At 40.1% G+C, this 23,983-nt stretch overlaps 2 protein-coding genes across 5 annotated transcripts in view; both read left to right on the plus strand.

Annotated features, from left to right (window-relative positions):
- Window positions 1-1,244: 1,244 nt before the first annotated feature.
- On the plus strand, window positions 1,245-14,800 carry senp7b (SUMO specific peptidase 7b). Of its 4 annotated transcripts, none has more exons than XM_050066295.1 (22): window positions 1,245-1,466; window positions 2,116-2,227; window positions 2,336-2,400; window positions 2,483-2,689; window positions 2,860-2,954; window positions 3,178-3,410; window positions 3,706-4,030; window positions 5,610-5,719; window positions 7,981-8,115; window positions 8,320-8,353; window positions 8,469-8,675; window positions 9,195-9,418; window positions 9,541-9,599; window positions 9,674-9,790; window positions 10,600-10,722; window positions 12,126-12,218; window positions 13,175-13,251; window positions 13,342-13,403; window positions 13,558-13,601; window positions 13,986-14,054; window positions 14,164-14,314; window positions 14,540-14,800. In XM_050066295.1, the coding sequence occupies exons 2-22, from the start codon at window positions 2,117-2,119 to the stop codon at window positions 14,669-14,671; spliced, it is 2,673 nt and encodes an 890-aa protein (XP_049922252.1). In that variant the 5' UTR covers window positions 1,245-1,466; window position 2,116; the 3' UTR covers window positions 14,672-14,800. The 4 variants fall into 4 exon arrangements, with proteins under 4 accessions (XP_049922252.1, XP_049922254.1, XP_049922255.1 ...); XM_050066297.1 differs by having other exon boundaries at window positions 3,178-3,404; XM_050066298.1 differs by having other exon boundaries at window positions 3,250-3,410.
- Window positions 14,801-19,600: 4,800 nt separating this feature from the next.
- The window catches only part of LOC126403550 (interphotoreceptor matrix proteoglycan 2-like), a 37,929-nt gene continuing 33,546 nt past the window's right edge, over window positions 19,601-23,983 (plus strand). Inside the window, exons 1-3 of the mRNA XM_050066283.1 lie at window positions 19,601-19,853; window positions 20,225-20,419; window positions 22,159-22,325. Of these exons, the coding sequence (XP_049922240.1) occupies window positions 19,772-19,853; window positions 20,225-20,419; window positions 22,159-22,325 (444 nt within the window). The 5' untranslated portion in view covers window positions 19,601-19,771. The remainder of the gene's footprint in view (window positions 19,854-20,224; window positions 20,420-22,158; window positions 22,326-23,983) is intronic.

The raw sequence follows: 23,983 nt of genomic DNA on the forward strand, positions 1-23,983 counted from the left end.
AGGTTGTCAAAGGTCAAGTCTGTTTTATTTATTTATTTTTTGTTTGGTTTCCAGTAAATACTATTGATTGAACAATAATTTGAATAAAATAACAATAAAAAAACAAGATGATGAATTTCATTAACTTTATTATCTATTTATTTTTTTGCATATTATGTTTAATCATATTATCATTTTATTAAATTGAGGGGTGTCTGTGGTTTTCAATAAATTATAATATTTTGAGTCAATAAAAAATATGTTATAAGGAACTTTATTTATTTATTTTAAAAGTTTTATTAACGTGCACATTTTACTTATTAATTATTTATTTTCTTGTGCATTTAATTTTTAAAATAATTTATTTACTTGCATATTTCATTTATTTTTTATTTTGATATTTTATTTATTTACCTACATATATATATATATATATATATATATATATATATATATATTACATTTTGTAAATTTACCAGCATATTTTATTATTCAATTATTTATTGACTTGTATATTTATTTTTTTTAATTATTTATTTACTTGCACATTTTTTTTAACTTTCTATTTACTTGCACAGTTTTTTTAATTATTAATTTAAAAAAAACACATCTTAAGGAACTTCACTTATTTATTTATTTACTTGAGTATTTAATTTTTTAATTATTTATTTACATGAACATTTTATTTATTAACTATTTACTAGCACGATTTTCTTTAATTATTTATTTAAAAAAATGTTATAACATGTTATAAGAAACTTTACTTATTTATTTACTTTTATATTTATTTGAAAGGTTTAATTTACTTGCATATTTTATTTATGTATTTATTTTGATGATTTTAATCATCATTCATCAACATTTTTATATACCTGCACATTTTATTAATCAATTATTTACTTGCATATTTATTTTTCTTAAATATTTATTTACTTAACGCTATAAGAGACTTTACTTATTTATTTATCTACTTTCATATTCAATTTTTTTTTTAAAGTTTTAAATTTCAATTATGTATTTAATCGCATATTTTATTTCTTAGTTATTTATTTACCTGGGTTTTTATTTCTTAAATTATTTAGATCTATTTTGATTATATATATATTTTTTTTTACTTGTACATATATTTATATGTGTTGTTTTTATTGACAGATTGAGGACCTGTCGTTGTTTTTAATTGACAACAAGACGAGAGCCAGACGCTTTCAATGACGTAACCACGTAAAGCGTAAAGCCAGCGTCCCTTACGCCCGGTGACGTAGCGGATGTTGTCATGTCGCTATCGTGCTGCTGGATCTTTGTAGCGGAGCAGCTTGTGAACCGGCCGCTGACACAAATGTGTTTTTAGATAGTTTGTCGAGTTTGTTCGGAGCTGACAGCGGAGAGTCTGAAACACATGAACCCACCGGAGAGTTCACCGACTGTTAACCGGAAGAAGAAGAGGACAGCGGGCAGCTAACGGAGCTCACCGAGGCCACAGGGGGCAGGTACCGGAGCTAACAGCGCTACTGCAGCACGATCCCCGCTGAGAATCACTGCTGTTTTAATTTGTGTTCATGAAATCAAAACGTACAAACTCGCTGTAATAACAGTAAAGAGTGTTTGTGAAAATATGGAGTGTGATGTTAAATTCGGCACACAAACAATCATCACCTTTCATTTATAAAGTAAAACAATCGACTTTTATAAGTGGTTCACACTCGCAGTTAGCGCCCTGAGCTAACGTTAAGCTAGTGAGGAAATAATTATATTTTCAGCTCAGTTTACGTGAAGTGTTTGATTTTTACGTCTTAAACTGAGCAACAAAAAAACTGCTCACAGCCTAAACGGTAAATTGGGTAGCTACATCCGGATCTCCGTTAAGAATTATTACTATTTTGGATTGTAGTGTTTTAACTGAAATGTACATACGTGCTGGGTTATGAAGTAATATTGCGTATGAATGTGCACAGTATTCTGGTTAGTTCGGCTTATAAATAATCCACCAACTGTTTTTTATAAAGCTGAAATATCTACTTTTATAAATGGTTTGCACGCCCTGAGCGAAGCTCCTCGTGATCTCCAGACAGCAGGTGGATGCTGTAGATTAGGCTGTTTTTGGTTCGAGGTTTGGTCTGAGTGTGTTTGTTCCTCCAGGATGGCGTCACCCTTCAAAATCCCCAAGAAGAAACAGCCAGCTGGCGCTGACTCCGCCCCTCTGTACACGTCACCACTGTCCTGCCTGCAGAGCTCCGCCCCCGACCCTAAGGTGGTATTACAATATGTCAGCCCGTGTTTAAGGTGGTATGAGTGATCTGTCAGCCTCTCTCTGTCGCAGTCGTCAGTTTTCAGTGAGGTGCGTGTCGTTTTGTCCCAGCAGGGTTACCAGGATCAGTCCAGCAGCGGCAGAGCTGACAGGGTGCATGCTGGGAACACACAGAGGTGTGTAGAGCGCCCCCTTCAGGCCTCACTGTCATTGACATCAATGTAAAGCTTCTAAAATCAATCTGAACCTTTCGTCCAGCGCGTCCTGTGAGCCGGTCTTCAGAGACGTGGTCAAAACGCTGCTGGGACTCAACTGCCCGACCAGAGGAGCGTCAGCAGCCAATCACAAGGGAGCGTCAGCAGCCAATCACAGAGGAGTGTCAGCAGCCAATCGCAGAGCAGGCTGGAGCGGCCAGTCAGAGCCTGGGCAGAGAGCGGGGTCGTCCGCGGCGTGTTTCTCTAACGGGTGAGTTGTTTGTTGTTGTGATGTTGGCCGTTGATCGTGAAGCTGCTGATTGTTTATTTTATTGTTTGTGAACAACAGATTTGTTTGTTTAAATCTCACGTCTGTCGCACTGAGTGTTCCTGATGCAGCTCTGTGCAGTGAGCGCTGTTGTTCCGTGTCTCGTCCACCAGATGGCGCCCTAAGAGAGCGTCAGACCGACTGCTGCAGCCTGCTGTGACCTCAGAGCCTCCGTCTCCACCACAGAAGAAGAAAAGTGACCTCAGTGGTAACATTTATGATGTTTTGCTTTAAATAACAGAGACATAAATATTCATTCATTCATTTTAATGGTTCAGTGATCGTTCATGTCTCCTGTACAGTATCATCCTGGTTTAACTGGTCTGTGAGGAGCAACAGGAAATATAAATGTGAAACAGAACAGTGAAACATTTCTTGAAGGATCAATAGTTAATCAATAATAATAATAATAATAATACATTTTATTTAAGGGCGCCTTTCATGGCACTCAAGGTCACCTTACAAAAGTACAGAATCATCAGTGATCGATCTTGAACCTTCAGGCTGGCAGAATAAAAGCATCTCTGTGAAGTCACTGGACTCTCTGGCGGAGCTGCGAGGCGAGGAGCATGCTGGGAGTTTGAGTTCTTCAAAGCTTGGAGAGCAGAGGACGTGGAGGCGAGTGGAGTCCGACAGACGGGTCGCTGCTGAGCGAAAGGTGAAGGTCAGAGGTCACGAACAGGATGACACCTGCGTCAGTTAGTTTCAGTATTTTCAGAATAAAGTCGCAGCTTTGTTTCACTGTGACGTCGTAGTTTTGTGATGACGCTGTAACGTTATGGTGAGGATAACGTTTTGATATTTTTTACAACAAAATGAAATTTGTTAAAATGTTTTGAACAAATTCAAAAAAATGTTTAAAAATAAAAACATAAAGTTTGACAGTTGTCTCATGTTGTGGTACAACAAACAAAATGTTCCTTCAATCTGATGTTTGTTTGTTTGTTTGTTTGTTTCAGAGCGACACACGAAGATCTCCTGAATCTTTAAAGCAACAGAGGAAGATCTCGCCAGTCTCCGGTTCAGACCGGACGTCAGAAGACGACTTCCTGTCTCCGTCCAGAACCACAAACAAACCCTCTGTGACGTCACTGAGGATGTCGACCGACAGGAGGCGGAGTCTGGACAGGAAAGCATGTCTCGCCACCAGAAGCAGCCTGACGGACGACCTGAGGGAGAAGGGCAGGGAGAGGTGGAGGGAGTTCAGAGAGAAGAAGAAGACGTACAGGTCGGCTGTCCCGCACCTTCGACTGAAGAAACCCAAACAGACTCCGACAGAACCCAGTGAGTCTAAAGAATACGACCAATGATGAGTCAGAGAAAAGCCTTAATGATTTTAAGAAAAAAAAGCCTTAACGATTTTAAGGAAAAAAACCTTAACGATTTTAAGAAAAAAGCTTTAACGATTTTAAGAAAAAAGCCTTAACGATTTTAAGGAAAAAAAGCCTTAACGATTTTAAGGGAAAAAAGCCTTAACGATTTTAAGGAAAAAAAGCCTTAACGATTTTAAGGGAAAAAAGCCTTAACGATTTTAAGAAAAAAGCTTTAACGATTTTAAGAAAAAAAGCCTTAACGATTTTAAGAAAAAAGCCTTAATGACTTTAAGAAAAAAGCCTTAAAGATTTAAAGAAAAAAGCCTTAATGACTTTAAGAAAAAAAAGCCTTAACGATTTTAAGGAAAAAAACCTTAACGATTTAAAGAAAAAAGCCTTAACGATTTTAAGAAAAAAGCCTTAATGACTTTAAGAAAAAAGCCTTAAAGATTTAAAGAAAAAAGCCTTAATGACTTTAAGAAAAAAGCATTAACGATTTAAAGAAAAAAGCCTTAACGACTTTAAGAAAAAAGCCTTAAAGATTTAAAGAAAAAAGCCTTAACGTTTTAAAGAAAAAAGCCTTAACGATTTAAAGAAAAAACAATATAAAGAAAAAAGCCTTAATGATGTAAAGAAAAAAGCCTTAACGATTTAAAGAAAAAAGCCTTAAAGATTTAAAGAAAAAAGCCCTAACGATTTTAAGAAAAAAGCCTTAACGATTTAAAGAAAAACGTTGAGAAAAAAGTTGCAATTTAGAAGAAAATAGCAATGTTTTAAGAAAGAAGTTGTAAGTTCAAGGAATAAGTTGTAATGTTAAGAAAAAAGTTGTTTTGTTTCAAGAAAAGTTACGTTTACTAAAGAAGTCGTAATTTTTAAGTTAAAATAAGTCTTAACGATTGAAGAAAAGTTGCAAAGTTTAAGAAAAATTTGCTGTTTTGATAAAAAAAAAAGTTGCAATTAAAAAAATGCAATGTTTTAAGAAAGAAGTCATAATGTTTCAAGAAAAATGTTGCAGCATTTTTAGAAGAAAGTTGCAATGTTTTGGGAACAAAAAGTGTCAATGTTGCAAAAAAAGTGATGTGTTGGAAAAAAAGTTACAATTTTATAGGAAAAAAGTTGTTTCACAAAAAAACAACTCTATGAGAAAGAATTTGTGTTTTGTGAAAAAAAGTCACAATTTAATGAGAAATAACTTGTGATGTGTTGAGAAAACGTCCTGCAGCTTTTCAATCAGACTCCGTAACGTGGAGAACATTTTATCTGCAAAGAAAAAGAGAAACACTGAAATTAAAATAATGATAACGCAGTATTCATGTCCCTGGTCAGAAAATATACTTCAATGGATGAGAAAGAGAAAACAGTGAACATGTTGTGAACGGTGTCGTAACTGTCGGTCGGTTTAACTAACTGAACACCAGAATTTTTCAGCCATTGATCCTTCGGTATCGATTATCTCTACGATGTTTAAACTTTGAATATGTTGAGAATCAGCTGAATCAGAAACACAGAAAAGGTGTTTAAAGATGTGGTGATCCTCTGTTTGCCCTCAGTTGTGCTGTCGAGTGAAGAGGAAGAGGGTGATGATGAAGGAGATGGGGGAAAGAGGATGCCACAAAGCCTGATGAAGGAGTCCGGTCCTGGAAGCTCGGAGCAGAAGCAGGTAGGAGACATCAAGCTTTCAGCCACGTCTCTTGGTCTTCCTCAGTTTTGGTCATCTGGTTCAAAGCGTCAAACTCGGGTTGAGTTCAGTTATTTTCACTTGTGATTTTAAATATGTAAAACAATGGAGTGATGGAGTTACAGAGTTGTAACAAACCAAGGGCAGTAGCTTTTGGTTTGTTCGTTTCCTTGTTTTTATTGACGTCTTTGTGTTCCATGATCGTAGAAATTAACTTTCAGAAAAAACAAATATATGATATGTTAAAAAAAAACTCACAATTTTATGAGAAAACAGTTGGAATGTTTTGAGAAAAAAGTTACAACTTTATTAGGAAAAAGTTTTGTGAAACAAGTCATGTTTTTGAGTGAATGCTTTAAAAAAAGTCTCAACATTTCAAGAAAAAGTCGTACTGTTTTGAGAGAAAAGTTGTAATGTGTTGAGAAAAGAAAAGTCAAAATTTTATTAAAAATGTGTCGATAAGTCACAATTTTATGTATAAAACGGAATATTTTGAGAAAAAAAGTCTTAATATTTTGAAAAACATTTAGTGTGAAGAAACAAGTCAAATTTTATGAGACAAAAGTCGGAATTAATAAAAAATGTTAAAAGTCGTAATATGTAAGTCGTTAAGCGAAAAAAGTTGTCGAGAAAAAAGTCAAAGTTTCGGGGGGGGAAAGTTTGCAGAAAGAAGAGGCAATTTTTTTTTGTGTGGAAAGTTGGATGTTTTGAGGAAAAAGTTCCATGAAACAAGTCATAATTTTATGAGTAAAAAGTTGTTGTGTTTCAAAAAAGTCCTAATATTTCAAGAAAAAGTCGTACTGTTAGAAAAGCCAGAATTTTATGAAAAAAAGGTTTCAGAAAGAAGTCACAATTTTATGTGAAAAAAGTTGTAGTATTTTGAGAATAGTCTTAATGTTTTGAAAAAAACAATTTATGAGACAAAAGGTCGTAACGTTACGAGAAAATTTGATTGCGTTGATTAAAAAGTGCTAATTTTTTGAGTAAAAAAGTTGGAATGTTTTATGAAAAAAGTCAGTGTGTTGAGAAAAGTCAAAATTTTATGTGTAAAATATATATAATATTTTGTAAATAAAAAAAAAGTCATAAAAGGTGAAGTGTCAAAAAACAAGTCACATTTTATGAGGAAAAAAGTCATTATTAAGTTATGTTTTGAGAAAAAGGTCACAACTTCATATGGAAAAAAAGTCAGACTTCTAAAAGTAAAAAGTTGTAAGGTTTCAGAAAAAGTCAGTGTGTTTCGAGAGAACAGTTTCAAAATTATGAGGAAAATGTTTTGTGAAGCAAGTCATAATTTTTTGAGTAAAAAGTTGGAATGCTTAGAAAAAAAGTCTTCATATTTCAAGAAAATGACTTCGGAGAAAAAAAAAGTGATGTGTTGAGAGAAGTCAGAATTTTATGAAAAAAAGTTTTGATCAGGAGTTGACAAAAGTTATAATGTTTTGTAAAAAAAAATAAGGTTTCAAAAACAAGTCAAATGTGAGAAAAAAGTTGTACAGTTTTGAGAAAACTTCGTAATGTTGCAATAAAAAGTTGTGATGTGTCAATTAAAAAAAAATTTTATGATAAAAAATCAATGTTCAAAATGTAATGTTTCGAGAAACAAGTCATATTTTATGATAAAGTCGTAATGTGTCAAAGAAAACTTTTAAAATCTTGATTTTATGAGAAAAAGAAAAAAAAATCATTCTTTTTAAAGTAAAAAGCCGTAAGGTTTCCGAAAATAAGTTACTTTACGAGAAAGAATTGTAGCGTTTTGAGAAAACTTTTCAATAAAAAAGTTGGAATGTGTCAAGTTAAAAATTCACAATTTTATGAGAATTTTTTTTTCCGAAACAAGTCATGATTTTAAAAGTAAGAAGTCAAAATGTGTGAGGAAGTCTTAATGTTTGAAAAAAAAGGTCAGACTTCTTTTGGAAAAGGTTCTGAGAAACAAGTCACAATTTTGTGAGTAAAAAGTCGTAACGTATTAAAAAAAAGTCAGAAAGTTAAAAAAAAAAAAAAAAGCTGTAATGTTTTGAGAAAAAAATGGTAATGTGTGGATGGTCAGTTTACTTAAATAAATGACGGAGACATTCATTAAATATTTTCTGTGTGAAACAGTCTTTCTGCTGCGTGTCATCACTGATACTTAAAGTTTTATTTTGAAAAGATCATCAGTTTCCTTCAGGTGAGGTCGTCCGACACCACATATTAAAATCTGAACCTTCAGATGAACTGTGTACCTGCGATTTGTCTGACAGGCTCAACAGGCTTGTTCCTCCAAAGCTGAAATAAACGGGCAAAACCTGCCGCCGCCACTGCCATCCTTCCTGCAGCTGGACTTCACCTCGCTTCACGCCGGCCTGACGCACAGCGACGCCAATGGGAAGCTGATGGTGAGCACGGTGAAATATTCACCTACATGTACTTTTACTTTCCATAGCAGTCAAAGAGGGGGGGGGGATAGGAAAGGAATGAAGGAAGGAACGAAGGAAGGAAAGAAGGGAGGGAAGGAAGAAAGAAAGAACTTGGGGAAGGAAGGACAAGAAAAGGAACGCACCATTTTGTGAAGTTTAAATTTTTGTTTTTCTTCTGTGTAGATCAGTGAGAGCGGCGTCACGATTCCTCTGAAAGGTAACGAAACACTTTACTCTAAGTTTGACTTTTTCCTAAATAGCTTCGGGTTTTAATTTATACAATGTCATTTTAAAACAAACTGAAGAAATAACTGTTCCTGTCCATCTCTCAGGAGCCGAGGAGGGGGAGGTCACTGTGGTGGCGTCTCAGGTTCGGGGTTACGGTGTCTGGGACGGGGGCGTGGCTCGGGGCGGGACTCTACTGGCTGGCTGGAAAGGTCCCGCCCCCTCCCTGCTCTTCCTGTGGGTGACTGATGCTCAGGCCAACCTCCTGCAGAGGGAGCTGTCGGCCATCCAGACGTCCACCGCCGCCGCGTCAGGTAAACGGAGACCCTTAGATATGTGAAGCAATTTTAGAACTACAAACTCAGACTCTGGAAACGTCTCAGCCGCAGTGTCCTTAAAAAGTGTCGCACAGTGTTCAGTAACTGGTTGTAGTGGGCTGATAGGTCCAGTTACTGGTTGTAGTGGGCTGATAGGTCCAGTTACTGGTTGTAGTGGGCTGATAGGTCCAGCAACAGGTCTTGCTGGGCTGATAGGTCCAGTTACTGGTTGTAGTGGGCTGATAGGTCCAATCACAGGCCTTGCTGGGCTGATAGGTCCAGTTAATGGTCTTGCTGGGCTGATAGGTCCAGTTACTGGTTGTAGTGGGCTGATAGGTCCAATCACAGGTCTTGCTGGGCTGATAGGTCCAGTTAGTGGTTGTAGTGGGCTGATAGGTCCAGTTACTGGTTGTAGTGGGCTGATGGGTCCAATCACAGGTCTTGCTGGGCTGATAGGTCCAGTTACTGGTTGTTTCCTCCTCTGTGTCATGTTAACGTGTCCTCCTGGTCCCTCAGGCTCGGCATGCTCTGTCCTCCTGCTGGTGTTGAAGGAGCAGCTGCAGGAACTCCAGGCTGCCCTGCTGGCCTCCATCCTGGACATGGAGGAGTACAGGAAGGGCTTCTCCTCCTCCGCTGGCGGGCCCACCTCCCCTCTGGAGTGGACTGACGGGCTGCTGCTCCTCCACAGCTGTCCTCCTCCTCTGGATCAGCACCTTCTCAGACTGCTGGGGCACTCTGCGGTAAGACTCCTTATCTCCTTCCCTCATCAGACTCCTTCCTTTACCTCCTCTCTGTGTCATTGTCTCCTTACCTGGGGGACTTCCTGTTCGTCACAGACTCTGACCGTGTCTTTGTCTCTCAGGTGCGAAGCAGCCCGAGAAAGAAGAACTCGTCCGGTCAGCCGCAGCTTCTTCCCACCAGGTAACATCACCTGGATGACATCATATCGTCAGCCAATCATACGACACACTGACCCGTCTGTCTGTGGTCCTCAGGTTGATCCAGTACCCGCCGCCGCCCTCTAAAGGACGCATCACCGTCACCAAAGAGGACTTGGCCTGTCTGAACGGCGGCGAGTTCCTTAACGATGTCATCATCGACTTCTACCTCAAGTCAGTCGGTCAGCCTGTGTCCTCCCTGTCCTCTTTCCTCTGTCTTTATTCCTTCCCTTCATCCTTCTCTCCTTTTTTCCTTCCTTTCCTCCTTCTTTATTTCTTTTTATCCCTCCTTTTCTCCTTTCCTTCCCTTCTTCTCGCCTTTCCTTAATTCCTTCTGTCCCTCCTTTTCTCCCTACGCTCCTCCCCTTCAACCTTTCCTCCTTCCTCTGTTTCCTTTCCACCTTTCCATTTTACCCTGTCTTTTTTTATTCCTCCCTTTCTTTCCTTACCTCCTTCTCTTCCTTCCTCTCCGCCTTATCTTTAATTTTTCTTTCTCTTCTTTCCACCCCTCCTTTTACTATTTCTGTCCTTTCTGCCTTCCCTCCTTTCCTTACTTCCTACCCTCCGTGCTTTCTGCCCTCTCCTTTCTTCCTTTATTCCATCCCTCCTTTTCTTACTCCCCTCCTGCCCATATTTCCTTCCTTTCTTTCCTCTTTTCTTCCTTCCTTCTATCCATCCTATTCTTCCTTCCATCCTTCCCTTTCCCTTCATTCCTCCTTTCCTCCACTCAATCTATCCTTATATCCTTCTTTCCTTTCCTACTTCTTTCTATCCACCCCTTCCTTCTTTCTTTCCCACCTTTCTCCTTCTCTTCTTGTCCTCCCTTCCTTCCCTCCCTCTCCACACTCCTTCCCTCCTCTCCTATGCCTCCTTGTGAACCAGGATTCTGTAACGTCAGAGTTTCAGTCAGTGTCTGTACTTCCTGTCAGTCACCAGCAGAGGGGGTCAGTGTCCTGAGTCTTCTCCTCCTCCTCCTCCTGCAGGTACCTCCTCCTGGAGGGAGTCGGAGGCTCGGTGGCCGACAGGAGTCACGTCTTCAGCAGCTTCTTTTACAAACAGCTGAGCAGACGGAGAGCGGCCGGAGAGGACGACGCCCCCTCCGTCCCGTAAGAGCGCCAACATGAAAGTTAATGATAATAATAAAGACAGAAAACAAATAAACAAGTTGTTACATACGATCGGACGTGTTCAGAGGAACCGACGTGTTTTTATTTTACAGTCGAAGTTATTAACTTTTTTTTATTTAGTTTTATAAAGTCAGCAACAACATTCAGCTGAACAGAAAACAGAAACAGAAAAACACCTCATCAGGAGTTTGACTGGCCTCTGATGACGTGTCTCATATTTGTGCCATTTTTGGCCTTTTTCACACCATTTCCTGAAACATTACGATTATTTTTTTGTATAATTTGTGTGTTTAGGTTTTATTTCGTGAAATTCTTTTGGTGCCATTTTTTGCAACATTGTCCCATTTTCGCGCAGTTTTTGTGGTTAGGTTTTAGATGGTGACATTTCGTCTTTTGTTTGATTGTTTTTTGGTATTTTTGCACCATATTTTTTCAACTTTTTGGTCATTTTGTATAGTTTTATGGTTAATTTGGATGGTGACATTTTGGTGTCATATTTTGCCATTTTTGCACCATTTTCTGCAACATTGGAGATTTTTGTATATTTTTGGGATAAACGTTAGGTTTGTGATATTTCCGTGTTATGAAATTTTTGCTCCATTTTCTGCAACATCAGCCATTTTTGTTTGTTTTTCGGTAAAGACATTTCGGTGTCATTTTTGCACCATTTTCTGCAACTTTGAATCTTTTTGAATACTGTGGGGTTTTTTTGGCATTTTGGTGTCACTTTCTGCCATTTTTGCAGTATTTTCTGCAACAGTTGGCCAGTGTTCACAGTAAGGTTTTGGACAGTGACATTTTTTGTGTCATTTTTGCACTTTTTTTTTTTTTTTTTTTGCACTGTTTTTTTCATTTTTGTATATTATTTGTTATAAAAGTTAGATTTGTGACATTTTCATTTCTTGCCCCTTTTGCACCATTGTGACATTTTGTTGTCATTTCTGCACCATTTTTTGCAGCATTTCGTCAATTTTTATATATTTTTTGTGCTTAAGTTTAGGTTTGTGACATTTTCATTTCCTGCTACATTTGAGTCGTTTTGCACCGTCTCTGCACTTTTGCATCAGACCATTTTTGTGGCAGCTTTGGCTTCATTTATTCCCTGAAAAAAAATAGAAATTCAGGTTTCATAATGGCACCAGCACTGAAACATTTAAAAACAGGAAGTTAAACGTCCTTCTGAATCAAGTCTGTCCTGGTGACCAACCTGAGCTGTAGTTCTGTCTTAGCGCAGACAACATCAGTTTACAGGAAGTGATCTTTCTGTTTTCAGAGCAGAAAGTTAATTTAATAAACATTTCTGAAACATAACGTCTATATTGATGAAAGTGGCGTCATGTGTTGCCTCAGGATTTCCATTTTGTTTCTTTGTATTTTCTCAGTGATCGTCACATGAGGCATCAGAGGGTAAAGACGTGGACCCGCCAAGTCGACATTTTCACCAAAGACTTCCTGTTTGTGCCTGTCAACCAAGAGTAAGTCCCCGTCTTGATTCCACAGTAAAATGTCTGTAAGCAGTTTCCTCTGACTGTGTCACAGGGTGAAGTGAGTCTGTGCCCTCTCTGACCGCCTGCAGGCGACGTCAGCTCTTTGTCCCAGATTTAAAGACGCCAGTTTGGAGCTTTGACCTGTCTGAATCAAATCTCTGTAATTCCACTTTAATTGAAGCACCTCATCACTTTCTGTACCTGCCAACTGGGTAACAGACGGACCGACTGGAGTCACCTCGACTCGATGACTTTAACAGACCGCCTTCTCTCCGCGCTTCGATTGTTTCACTGCAGCTCTTCACAGAATCATGTGTTCATCAGGAGTTTATGACTTTAATGATCGCAGCCTGTCCTGTGGTGAAACGTGCAGTCTGTCCTCCATCACTGTGTCGTTCTGCGCCATTTGTGTTCTTGCATTTGTCATATTCACAATATTTCTGTGCAACATTTGAGCCGTTCTTGTGTTGCATCATCGTCACATTTTTGTGCCATAGTGGTTTAATTTCTTTGCCAATTTTCTGGTCATTTTCATGAACAGTTTATGCAGTTTTTATGCAGTATTCCTGCCATTTTCGTACCACTTTGATGCTGCTTTGGCTTTTAGCTGTTTTTATGGTTTGGTTTTGTTGCAATTTCTTCAGCCATTTTTTTTTTGTTTTATTATTTTGACGTATTTGACATTTGTTGGGCTGCATCATGAAATGTTTGTGCAGTTCTTGTGCCACGTCCATGCTCTCATTGTGTCATTTTCTGTGCAATTTCTTTACAAAGTATTTGAGCATCATTTTTGTGTTGGGGGTTAAGTTTGTGACACTCTGGTGCCTTTTTTTGCAACATTTGGGCCATTGACACAAAGTGACTTCTGCAGGAAGTTGCAGATGCTAACTGAAGTACCAGAGTCAGCCATGATGTATAACGTGTTGTTTGTTATATGTTGACAGAGCTCACTGGTTCCTGGTGGTGGTTTGTTTTCCAGGTCTGGAGGAGGTTCAGTACGAGGAGTTTCAGAGACCGACAGGTGAGTCCCTGACAGGTTGCAGGTGGACAGAGCTGATGTGGTGAGAGTACGCTGAGCAGGAGGAGTTAAAGCTTGTTGTTTGTGTCTCAGGTGCTTCAGAGCGAGCTGCAGGAAAACCTTCATCCTTCAGTCTGAGATCACAACAGCCTCCGGTAAATATCCTGCTCCAGCTCTCTACCAACACAAATATATACAAATATTCCTTCTTTTGACCCGTAGGTTCTCATCGTCCTGAGCCTCAGCAGGTTTTATTTTGTCATTGTCTGAATAGAATAAAACATTAAAAAAGGGTTCTGTGTTCTGCAGGAGTGCACTCAGCAGAGCTGGCAGAGGGACACTGTGTTAAAGAGGTGAGTCGTCGGCAAAGAAACTGATCTGAGGACAAACTTTAATTGGACTAAAGTTTACAACCATTTTAATTTAACAATAGATATTTATATGGAAATATTCATACTTAAATACAGAGACAATTAACTCATAACTATATAATTATCAACTTGTTAAACCTCACGTAGCCGGAACCTTGAAACTTTTTGTTGATTTATGTTGATGAGGAAACCTTACTTCTTTCAATATATGTTATTACAAATTTTGTAAATGAGGGAACCTTAATTTTTGAAACTATACAATTTGTGCTTTTTTTATGTATAAAACTGAGACTTTTTCCTGATTTATGTTAATGACACGGCACTGCTTTGAAAGACACTTAGTGCTGATTTGTCCGTCCCCTCCAGGCCGTGCATCCTCGTCATGGACTCCCTGAAGCTGTCGTACCACGAGAACGTCTGCAGACTCCTCAGAGAGTCAGTTTCACTTAAATAAATCTTAATTCTTTTCAAGAAGTTCCACTTCTGTCTGAAAATGTGAACAAACCTGCTGATAGGTGACTGATTTCTTCCCCATCGTCCGCAGCTACCTGCAGGTGGAGTGGGAGGTCCGGAGGGGGACGCCTCGTGTCTTCGGGTCGGACAACATGAGGAGCTCCAACTGCAGAGTCCCTCAGCAGGACAACAGCAGCGACTGTGGACTGTACCTGCTTCAGTACGCAGAGAGCTTCCTGCAGGTACAGATACACCTGGTTCTGAATCTTAAATGTAAATATTAACAGAAATCTTCTGATTCAGCCTGTTTCCACCCGACTTCCCTCAAAGAGTTCCAACAGAGTTAACGCTCATTTAGACCCCAACTAAAGTTGCTGTTAAAAACTAGAACAGTTCTTGTGTTGTTGTAGCGACGGGGCGTTTCAAATGCGACCACACTAAATCGAGCTCTCTGATTGGCTCCCCAGAACCCTGTGGTGCACTTTGACCTCCCGTTACGGCTGGAAAACTGGTTTCCGCGGCAACGGGTGCGGCAGAAGCGCGAGGAGATCCGAGCTCTGATAATGAGGATGCACCAGAGTCAGAACGGAGAACACTGAAACCACAAGGACCAAAAACCTCCTCGTCACCGAGCCGTTAATTCACCTGTGCAATAAATTATTTATATTTTTTCTATGTTGGATCTTTTACCTCCATGTAAAAAATTTTAATAAAATTATTTCAAAATTTGCTTCATTGTTTAGTTTTTTTTCTGTGCTTGTAAATAACTTTATATGCAAACTTTTTTTTTTTCCAAAATAAACCTCTGTGGTGCTTTTAGTTTGAAATAACATAATTTTTATTTTTCAGTCGTTTTTCTAAATAAATGCAATTTAAATTTTGTCGGGTTTTTTGTGCTAATTAGTAAAACAAAGGTAACAATAAAATACCCTAAATAACTTTATACTATACTTTCTACCCTCACCTGGCCCCGGGACCTTGCCTGGTTCTAGTCTGACCCTCATCTGACTCTAGTCTGGCCAAGGTCTGGCTCTATTGTGGTCCTCATCTGGTTCCATTCTGGCACTGGTCTAACACTCGTATGGCCCTTGCCTAACACTCGTATGGCCCTTGCCTGGTTCTAGTTTGGCCCTGATGGGGCCCTCACTTGGCTCTGATTGAAAACCAGATTTCAAACTGTGGTCAAATTTCTTAAAATCGATATCAAACTGTAGATTTATGTTTGTTTTTATTAATAAATACCAAATACAGTTAATAAAATCCTTTAGAAATACCTTTCTACCATATCTGTTATCATTTTGAAAATAAGAAGCCGTCTGTTTCTTCCTGTTATATAGAATAAACCTTATTTTTCTAACATCGAGGCACAAGTCTTTTTCCAGAGGAATGTGGCTTTTAATTTGAAACCCAAACATCTTTAAAGCAGGAAGTGGAAGAACCAAAGAAAGACTCGTCGCCATTCAGACCAGAAGAAAAAAATGTTCCTGAACTGCTTCCTGTTGGTCTCATGAAGACACGAGTCGGTCCAGAGATGTGGAATTCAACATGAATAAAAAAACCTGGATGTGATTCCTTCACATTGAGCCGATAATGTAAAGAAGGAAAAGGAGCAGAGGACGACGTTGGACCTCGGTAAACTCAATTATACCTCAAGAATCTGATCGAGGACACAGAGACGAAAGACGAAACCAGAGGCCACTTCCCTCATTCAACAAGATCCAGATGTGGACCCCCCCCCTGCAAAAAACTCTCACATGTTCAACAGAAACATCCGTCCAGTCTTCATCATTAGTCACTGGTTTTTATTCAAAATGATCAACAAGTCCTCCAAATTAAAAGTTGGTCAACTAGAATGACACGTAAAATTATATTATTATACCGCTGTTAGTGTGCTGATACTACTGATGTGGTATTCAACCCTTAAAGGCCTCGAACAATTTTGGGGTTGCCTTAACACAGCGCGCTTCCCCGTCATCGAAGAGATTTTCCATCATTTAACGCAGAACGCTTCCCCGCCATTGAAAAGATTTTCAGTCATTTAACGCAGAACATTTCCCCGCCATTGAAGAGATTTTCCGTCATTTAAGAACATTTCCCCGCCATTGAAGAGATTTTCCGTCATTTAACACAGAACGCTTCCCCGCCATTGAAGAGATTTTCAGTCATTTAACGCAGAACATTTCCCCGCCATTGAAGAGATTTTCCATCATTTAACGCAGAACGCTTCCCCGCCATTAAAAAGATTTTCCGTCATTTAACGCAGAACGCTTCCCCGCCATTGAAGAGATTTTCCGTCATTTAACGCAGAACATTTCCCCGCCATTGAAAAGATTTTCCATCATTTAACGCAGAACATTTCCCCGCCATTGAAGAGATTTTCCATCATTTAACGCAGAACGCTTCCCCGCCATTGAAGACATTTTCCGTCATTTAACGCAGAACACTTCCCCGCCATTGAAAAGATTTTCCGTCATTTAACGCAGAACGTTTCCCCGCCATTGAAGAGATTTTCCGTCATTTAACGCAGAACGCTTCCCCGCCATTGAAGAGATTTTCCGTCATTTAACGCAGAACGCTTCCCCGCCATTGAAGAGATTTTCCGTCATTTAACGCAGAACACTTCCCCGCTACTGACAAGATTTTCCATCTTTGATGACATAGTGTTTCCCCACCATTGAAATCAGTGTAATAAAGAGGTTTATGTGACACCAACAAGATGGTGATGCTGTATGTTGTGATGCTGCAGTAGTGGTGGTAGCATCAGTGTAAGTCGAGGTCAAAGGTCACTGGGTTTCTGTCAGTGTGCTTTTTTTTCTTTTACCATAAAGCATGATTTTATTCTACTTTTCTTTTTTCTGTCTAACTTCACTTCTTCTGTGGTGTTTGTATATATCACTGTGTGTGTGTGTGTGTGTGTGTGTGTGTGTGTGTGTGTGTGTGTGTGGGGTAATCTCAGGGTTTAAGCGTAGCCCCCCCTGCTGAGGACCAATCAATTTACAGCTCATTAACTGGATCAGACTGGAGGGGGGAGTGGAGGGGGGGATTTTATGTATTTAAAGACAAAACAACAGATAACTATTTAATTAACAGATAATTATTATTAATTGTAATTATTTTAACCAAACATTCAGCTAAACACCAGAGTGCTGTAACACACTGTCAGGATTTGTTCCTCTGTGTCATCGCTTCTATCGTATATGATTTGTTTTCTGCTTTTAGAAAGATCAAAATGTTAAAGTTTGAAGTAAACTGCAGTCAGTTTCTGGCATGGTGTAGTACTTCTGGTGTGGCCCTCATCTGGACCTGGTGCGGTCCTGATGTGGCCCTGGTGCAGTCCTGATGTGGCCCTCATCTGGCCCTGGTGTGGCTCTAGACGGTGATGAGTTCATGTTTTGCCTCAGCGGCCGTAGAGAAGCTAATCTGGGCGACAGGAGGTTAAGATTAGACAGATTTAGGGCCTCCGTGAAGACTCCATCCCGCTTCCCAAAAATACTCTTGAGTCCTGGAGCTGGAATACTGATCCAGACTCTCAGCTGGAGGCCAAGTCCTCGTCTGTCCCAGGATCAGTTCAACACTGTGTGAAACATTCACAGTGACAGAAACACTTCACTGGTGTTTTTTAGATACGGCAGTGTCAGATTTTTATTTTATGTTTTCCTCGGCCTCCTCATCTCCTCCCGTTAATCTTGTTATCCAATAAAGGGTGCTTGCCATTGTTGACTGTGATTCAGTGGGGGGTCATGGTCTGGAAGAGGACCAGTCTAATTATAGAGTCCAGTTTCTAATTGAATCACCCCACTGTGGGGACTCCAAACAAAGACACAAACATCTGATGGAACATTTATTTTATATTTCTATATATATTTTTACATGCACACTGTTTATTCACTGAGCTGACGTCTTCAGACCGGCCTCAGTGGGATTATTGTCACACTTCAAACTGGTTCAGTGAAAACGAGCGGGGGAAAGCGTGGGCTCTGAGGCGCTCCATCATCACCTCTGACCCTTTAATGCCCGATGTGACCTCGCAGAGCATTCAGGTAATCCACAGATCAGTCTGCTTTAACGACCACCTGGCTGATGACCGACTTGTCGGCTCTGACTGTCCTGTCCTGGCTGGATTCCGGTTGTGTTGTGGTTAGATCCTGGATAGATTCCAGTTGAACTGTAGTTGAATTCTGCTTAGATTCTGGCTGGATTCCGGTTAAGTTCTGGCTGGATTCCGGCTAGATTCTGGTCTGGCTGGATTCCGGCTAGATTCTGGCTAGATTCCGGTTAAGTTCTGGCTGGATTCTGGTTAGATTCTGGCTAGATTCCGGTTAAGTTCTGGCTGGATTCCGGCTAGATTCTGGCTAGATTCTGGTTAAATCCTGGCTGGATTCCGGCTAGATTCTGGCTAGATTCTGGTTAAATCCTGGCTGGATTCTGGTTAGATTCTGGCTAGATTCCGGTTGAACTGTAGTTGAATTCTGGTTAGATTCTGGCTGGATTCCGGCTAGATTCTGGCTAGATTCTGGCTAGATTCCGGTTAAGTTCTGACTGGATTCTGTCTGGATTCTGGTTAGATTCTGGCTAGATTCCGGTTAAGTTATGACTGGATTCTGTCTGGATTCTGGTTAGATTCTTGTTAGGTTCTGGCTGTATTTGGGTGGTTTCCAGTTGGATTCCAGTTAGATTCTGGCTGGATTCTGACTGTTGTTTTGGTTGGATTCTGGTTAGTTTCTGGCTGGATTCCAGATAAATTCTGGTTAGGTTCTGGCTGGTGTCCGGTTGGATTGTGGTGGGGTTCTGGCTGGATTTTGTTTGGGTGGCTGTAACATACCTGCTCAATTCCAGCTAAATCCCAACAAAAATTGCTCCGACTGAGCTGAGATTTCATCTTCTTGGGACTGATTTTGATGAAAATTTGTCAGAAACAAGTGAAAGTTTTTTTCTGTTTTTATTCTTTACATTAAGACTTTGAGTCCACCTGATTTATTAACTGTATTCGGCTTTTAAACCTTTAATAAGATAAATGACAGACTATAATGTGGGTATGAGCTGATACAAGGACATTCCAAGTGTCTATGAAAACATTTGTGTTTTACTGCAGGAGGAATTAATAGTTGTTAATAATCACATTAATAAACATTAAGATCTCTGTCATTAATACATTGTAAAATTTAAATTGTGTTTTCATATTTGAAGATGAATGAAATTGAACATATTTTCAGATTCATACATAAACCAGCTGCTGGTCTGTGCAGCAGTTTCACTGATTTGTGGAACAACAGCATAATTTTTTGGAGCCATAGCATCGCGCCGGTAAAAATCTACTAACTAATTAATTCAGTTATTTTTCAGTGAAAAGTCGAATCCTGAGTCTCGGACACAATCATCCTGTTTGATTTCCTTTAAGCAAGACTGACCTGTTGCACCGAAGCGCGGCGGCTCTGACAGTCATCCACTCCAGCAGCTTAACAAATAGGATTAGAGCAAAGAGAAAAAAATCTCCCCGGCAGCAAAGTCCCATCTGCTCACCTGACAGAGCAACGAGCAGCGCGGCGACGCCACGCCAGGACCGTACTGAACCTCCACATACTGAGCTCACTGTGTACTGGGACCTGGTGGATGGACACCTGTGAGACTGGAGCGGCTGATGAGCTGAGGACGTGGACATAAGACGCAGAGTCCGGCTGGACGTTCAGATTTACTGAGAGATGGAAGGACAGAGCCGGAGGGTGGTGCTGTGGACGATCGGGGTGGTGCTGCTGCTGTCAGGGTATTTCTACACAGAGACCGGTTCGTATGCAGTTTCTGTTACTAACAAGAGATACCTATACTTTTACAAGTACTCATTTACTCAAGTAAAAGTACCAGTACATTCATATACAATTCCTGCTCAGTACACAGGTATCATCGGCCTCATGTAGTTAAAGTATCAGCAGTAAAAGTACACAAGTATCATCATCCTCATGTAGTTAAAGTATCAGCAGTAAAGGTACACAGGTATCATCAGCCTCATGTGGTTAAAGTATCAGCAGTAAAATTGCTGGTTCTGAGCGTATTCAATGTTTGGCACACAGCTGTCAGATAAACGTAGTAAATCAGAGTATAAAGTAGTGGCAGATGGTAATAACAGAGTTAATGTACACTGTCTGGTTTCCTTCCAGATGCAACTTGGGAGCAGACGTTGGACTCGGAGGAGCGTGGTGAACATTTGGACTCAGACCAGCTTCTGTACAGACAACACGGCGCTCTATCTCGAAGAAAAAGGAATATCTTGTTTCCCAGCGGAGTCAAGTTTTGCACTCAGGAGACGTTCGACCAGGCCGTCGCCAACCACCTCAACTACTTCCACCTCAGAGGTAAGTGGGCTTGTGCTGGTCCTGGTCCTGGTCCTGGTCTTTGTTTCCTCCGGTTTTCTTCCCTCAACACTGGAGGTGTTTCACTGAAGCTCTTATCCAAACAAACTTAATCCTCGAGTCTTCCGTCATTAAAGGCAGCCGAGCCCAGAAAGGTCGTAGGTCATGCAGAGCCAGATGCACTGTAAAAACACGACCTCCTTAACTCCGAGGCTTCAGTTTTGGGTACTTCCTGTGGTTTCAGGGTCAGAGTTCATGTCTTACAGGCCTTCAGGCGTGAACCTTAATTAAAGGAGAAAATAATTAAATCAATAACGGACAGTAATGTTGAGTTTTATCCTTCGATCTCAGAAGGACTGATGTTGGACGTCAAACTGAAAGGTTTATCTGTTGATCTTTGGAATCACTGGACAAAAAAACTCATCATAAGACCCACTGACTTTGTTTTTCTGAAGCCTTCATCAGTGGATGCCGTTTGCTCAGTTGTCATGCAGACGGTTTAGTTGTTATGTGATAGCTGTTGTTTATGTTGAAGTGAAATGATGTAATTTGAACAGCTTTCTGTTACGCTTTTGGTCAATGAAATTAACACTGACTGCAGGCCCAGTTTTTCTTCTGGTTGTATTGTGTTGTACAACTCTGCCTATTTAAACACCAACATTATCAACTCGTTCATGTTGTCGTCTTTCTGCTTCTGTGATGCCCTGCCCCCTTATTGATCATCCGAAGCCAGGGGGCTACCACAACACGGCGACCTCTGTGTGGCAGAGCAAAATCTGAGAGCGTTCATGTGAGCAGCAATTGCTTCATGGAACTGCTTCCCCTGACTGAAATGACCAAAAGCTGCTGGTGCATCACTGCCGGGGAGGATCCCACCGGACCCCCTGATTCAGGTCTGACTGAGCCCTGAATGTCCACAAATCCTAGAAACTCCTATCCCTGGTTCAGAACTTTGTATCTGCCCACACTGCTGAGTTCGCTGATTCGTCTGAAATCAAAATATGGTTTCTCCAACAACATAAAAACAACCAACAATGGCGAGAGTCATAGACGAGACGGACGCTGCTGTCGCAGCTGTTCTTAATCAACATGACTTCTCTTTATCGCCTCACATTGTAGTTTGTGTCCTTGTCGCTCTGCTCCAGAGCAGAGGAACTCAAACCTTCGCTCTGAGAGTCCTCCACCTGAAACGACCTTTTCTCTGTGGTGTTGTTGAGCTCCGGCTCCAAACAGCTGATGTTTACCAATGTTTCAGACTTTGATGAGGTCACCATCTAAATTTAGCGGTTTGTCTATTCTGGACCCAAATGAAGACATTTGGATGGTCAGGTTTATGGAAACATGCTGACAGAACTCCAACCATAAACAGTAAACAATAAACAGTAAAGCAGATCTGTTGATGTTTACAGAGATGGATCTAAGACATATTGGTTTTCAGCTCGATGAGCAGGAGAACATTCATGTCTCTGAGAGTCATGGTCAAGTACTCTGCTCAAATACAGATTCAAGGTACCTGTACTTTACTTGAGGATTTCTCCTGCACTATGTGTCAGAGGGAAGTCTTGTACTTTAGTCACTTCCTGTCCAGTGAAACCTTGAATCTCCAGATGTGTTGATGTTGATGTGTTTGAAGGATATTTCTGTACGTGTTGAGACCCTTCTCCTTACAGGGACCTTGAGTGGTCCTGATGTTCAAGACTTTTTGTTTCAGGGTTATAACTTGAGGTTGTCATGTGTTTCAGTGTGCCAGGAGACGGTGTGGGAGGCATATAAAATCTTCTGGGACCGGCTGCCAGAGCGGGACGAGTACCAGGATTGGGTCGGTCGCTGCATGGACGGCTCCGCCACTGTCATGGACATTGGCCGGTTCTTCAGCCAATCAGAGGAACACATCAGCCTTGTCAAGAGTGTGAGTATTTTAATGTTGAGTGTAAGTCTGTGTGACAACAGCCGACACGACTGTGCATTTGGGTTTTTATTTTAGTTTAAAGGTGACAACAAAATAAAATAAAATCAGGCTGTGTGAGGAATATGGACGTGACGGTACATCTGTGTTTGTGTATGAATACTACATTAAAGAAAAGGTGATACATTAATACGTAGTGTATAATAATGAACATAAATAATACATGAATATTGTCATATAGTGTAGAATTCAAAATACTTCTATTATTATTATTATTACCATAAGCAATAAAATATATAAATTATAATACAACCCTGATTCCAAAAATGTTGGGATGCTGTGTAAAATGTACATAAAATAAAATGAAAAGAAATAAAATAAAATAATTTGTAAATATTTCTTAACATTCAGTGGAGGAAATTATTCAACATGTCTTTTTTTCAGTAAATTAGACAAGACATGGTATTAACTAGGGCATTAACAGAAATGTCGATTTGTCGACGTCAGTGGCACACGTCGACACCCCCCGGGTGGAGTCGACAAGTCGTGTGTTTTTTCCCTCTCTCTCTCTGTCTGTGTGCTTGTGTACGGAATGCAATCGCTGCCTCTGATTGGCTTACACTGATACTTTATCCTTGAACATACTCGGGCGTACTATAAGCAGAGCAGACTCCAGTCATTCGGGCTTTCATAGTCGAGCGCACTTCCGCGTTGTAGTTTCCTGTAAAAATGTCCGTGAAAAATCCCCGCGATGTGAAAAATACATGCCGAGCTGTCACTGGTGTGCGGAGCGGAGTCCGCGCGGTCGTAAAATCTGAGCTTTGCGTGCACAGAGCTTGCGGACGTCCGCTTTGAGTCCGCGTGGACCTCCGCAGCGTCCGTTCCACGTACGTTCCGCCCGAGTATGTTCGGGCCTTGACAGACACACATCGCATGTGTGGAGATACTTCACTTTACTCCGCCGTGTCAATGTGATGACGTCATCAAACGACTTGTCGACTCGACTTCGACTTTATTGGCAGATAAGTCGACCTGAAAAAAATCAAAGTCGTTAATGCCCTAGTATTAACTGAATAAAACTATAGCGATAAAGAAATTCTTACATTTCAGTCTATAAAAAAGATGTTCAATAAAGCAGAACGACATGGGGATAAAGTTCTGGACACACCAACTACAATTTATTTGATATTTTGAGGAGCCTTTTGTTTGAAGTGCCGATTTGCATGAGTGAATTACACATAATGTCAATGTTAAGACATGATTAGACGCAAATTCCCGCAAGGCAGTGCGATGGACCCAATGGATGTGACACGTGGTAAGCAGAGCGTAATACATTCATTTTACATTCATTCAAGTCACAGAATTAGTAAAAATCTTAAAAGTTTTTGAAGAAGTCATGGAATTAATAAAAATCGCTAGAAGTGTTTCAAAAGTCACAGAATTAGTAAATCATCAATTTTATCAGTTTAAACTTTAAATATCTAGTCTTTGTGCTGCATCTGATTAAATACAAATTATTCAATTCTGTTTTTATTTGCATTTTGCACAGTGTTCCAACTTTTTTTCCCCTTTTAATTACTGTTGTAATCTATAGCTCAGTACAAGGTGTAAAATACTTTTTGGTTTACAAAAGTTCAGACAAATACAAATACAAAAACCAG

Source organism: Epinephelus moara, chromosome 16, assembly GCF_006386435.1.
Source record: "Epinephelus moara isolate mb chromosome 16, YSFRI_EMoa_1.0, whole genome shotgun sequence".
In the NCBI taxonomy this organism is placed as follows: Eukaryota; Metazoa; Chordata; class Actinopteri; order Perciformes; family Serranidae; genus Epinephelus; species Epinephelus moara.